We start from the raw sequence: 2113 nt of genomic DNA on the forward strand, positions 1-2113 counted from the left end.
TGGAGGCCGTGGCCGCCGCCGCCGCTGCCGAGGAGCCCCCGGAGGCCGCGCCCGGCCGCGCGCGCGCCGTGGAGAACCAGTACTCCTTCTACTAGCCCGCGGCGCCGCCCGGGTGGGACACGCCAAGCTCTTCAGTGAAGACACGATGTTATTAAAAGCCTGTTTTAGGGACTGCACCCGGCTCTCCTGTCGTCCTTTCTCCCACGTGGAAGGCGGGGACTGCGGGGCAGCCACTCTCAGAGACCCCTGTCCAGCCCAGTGTGGCCTGACACCTGCCAGGCCCCCTTACAGCTGTGTCTCTGGTGGGATAGCTGAGGGACTCCCCATGGGCCATCGGGCAGCACCTGAAAGAGGACCCGATAGCAAGGGTTAGGGCTTAGGATCGGGAGGGGGTTTTAGTGGAGCTGTGAGGCAGAGAGATGGGGGTGGCAACAACCAGGGGTGCTGGAAAGAGAGGAGGGGGCATTCAGGACCCAGGGATGGGGAGCACGCCCAGGTCATACGGAGACCTTGGATGCTAGGAGGAGTCCGGGCTCCGACTAGGAGGGTAAAGGCGTTTTGGGGCAGATCTATGAAGTCTGGTGGTGTGGACAGGGCGGCAGGGCAGAATGTCTCCATATTAGCCCTTAGGGGATTGGGCAATGGAAGAGGCTGGATTTCCCAGCTCGGTCGTAGACTTAAACTTACAAGAAGCTTAAAGAGCCCTCCCACCCACCGCACTCCACCCTATTCACACCCTGCCCCACCCGGTCCCATTCCCACCCCACACCTACCCACAGGTGGAATTCCAGCTGTGGCTCCCATGACCCCAGGCTCAGGAGACACTGCCTGCTGGCAGTCTCAGTACCGCATGTCCAAGAAAGATCTTGTTCCTACTAAGCCAAACCTCTGCCTTCCCCTCGATGCCCCAGACGTGGGATCAAAGACCCATGGTCCCCTTGCCCAGGACTGGCCTTGCAGGGCTTGGGCCAATGATGTATCCATCTATCTTTCTTTCTTTCTCCTTCCTTCCTCCCTCCCTCCCTCCCTCCCTTCCTTCCTTCCTTCCTTCCATCCTTCCTTTCTTCCTTCCTTCCTTCCTCTCTCTTCTCTTTCTCTCTCTTTCTCTTCTTTCCTTTTCTTTCTTTTTCTTTTTTGAGACAGGTGCAGTGGCACGATCTTGGCTCACTTGCAGCCTCAACTTCCTGGACTCAAACTATCCTCCCACCTCAGCCTCCCAAGTATCTGGGACTACAGGCGTGCACCACCACGCCCAGGTAATTATTTTTGGTAGAGACAGGGTTTCACCATGTTGGCTAGGTGGGTCTCGAACTCCTGAGCAATCCTGGGTGGGAGGTGATCCACCCACCTCAGCCTTTCAAAGGGCTGAGATTATAGGCATGAGCCACTGTGCCTGGCCAGTGATGCGAATTTCAGATCCCAGACATCCAAATCTCTTAGGACTGTGACTAAGACTCACAGCCTCCTCCCCATAAAAGGGGCACGAACACCCTTGGGCGGCTCCCATGGCTATCAGTCACCCGGTCCCCATGCACAAAATCACCAGGAAGTGACAGAGCAGGGCCCCCTGCTGCCACCATGGTGAGGAAATAATACAAATTCAGCCATCAGGAGAGCACCCTGCTACCTCTGCTTCCAGCACCTCCATTCAGTTGTGGCTGGAGCCCTTCTGCCCCCGTGCCCTGGTGGTTTGGGGTCTATGCCAGGCCAAGTGCAAGCCCCCATTCCACTCCAACAAGAACAGAGCAGGCTCTGGACTGAGGCTTGGGTTGGGCAAAGGAACAGGGGCAGACTTAAGACTTGGACCCACCGGGCAGGGGCAGTGGTTCACGCTTGTAATCCCAGCACTTTGGGGGGGCCAAGGCGGGCAAATCACCTGAGGTCAGGAGTTTGAGACCAGCCTGGCCAACATGGTGAAACCCCTCCTCTACCAAAAATACAAAAAACAAAAACAAAAAAAAACTGGCCAGGTGTGGTGGTGCACGCCTGTAATCCCAGCTGCTTGGGAGGCTGAGGTGGGAGGATCACTTGAACCCAGGAGGTGGAGGTTGCAGTGAGCCAAGATTGCACTCCAGCCTGGGTAACAGAGTGAGACTCCTTTTCAAAAAAAAAA

At 56.9% G+C, this 2113-nt stretch overlaps 1 protein-coding gene across 4 annotated transcripts in view; it reads left to right on the forward strand.

The window, feature by feature from the left end:
- Positions 1-176, forward strand: part of SH2B2 (SH2B adaptor protein 2) — a 38071-nt gene extending 37895 nt beyond the window's left edge. For 3 of the 4 annotated variants that reach the window (XM_017857607.1, XM_017857610.1, XM_017857609.1), the window contains exon 10: positions 6-169. In XM_017857607.1, the coding sequence (XP_017713096.1) occupies positions 6-95 (90 nt within the window). In that variant the 3' untranslated portion in view covers positions 96-169. Of the gene's footprint in view, positions 1-5 lie in introns of all 4 variants that reach the window. The other variant, XM_017857608.1, reaches the window with a different exon arrangement.
- The last annotated feature ends 1937 nt before the right edge of the window (positions 177-2113 follow it).

Source organism: Rhinopithecus bieti, unplaced genomic scaffold (genome assembly GCF_001698545.2).
Source record: "Rhinopithecus bieti isolate Rb0 unplaced genomic scaffold, ASM169854v2 scaffold_42772, whole genome shotgun sequence".
NCBI classification, from domain to species: Eukaryota; Metazoa; Chordata; class Mammalia; order Primates; family Cercopithecidae; genus Rhinopithecus; species Rhinopithecus bieti.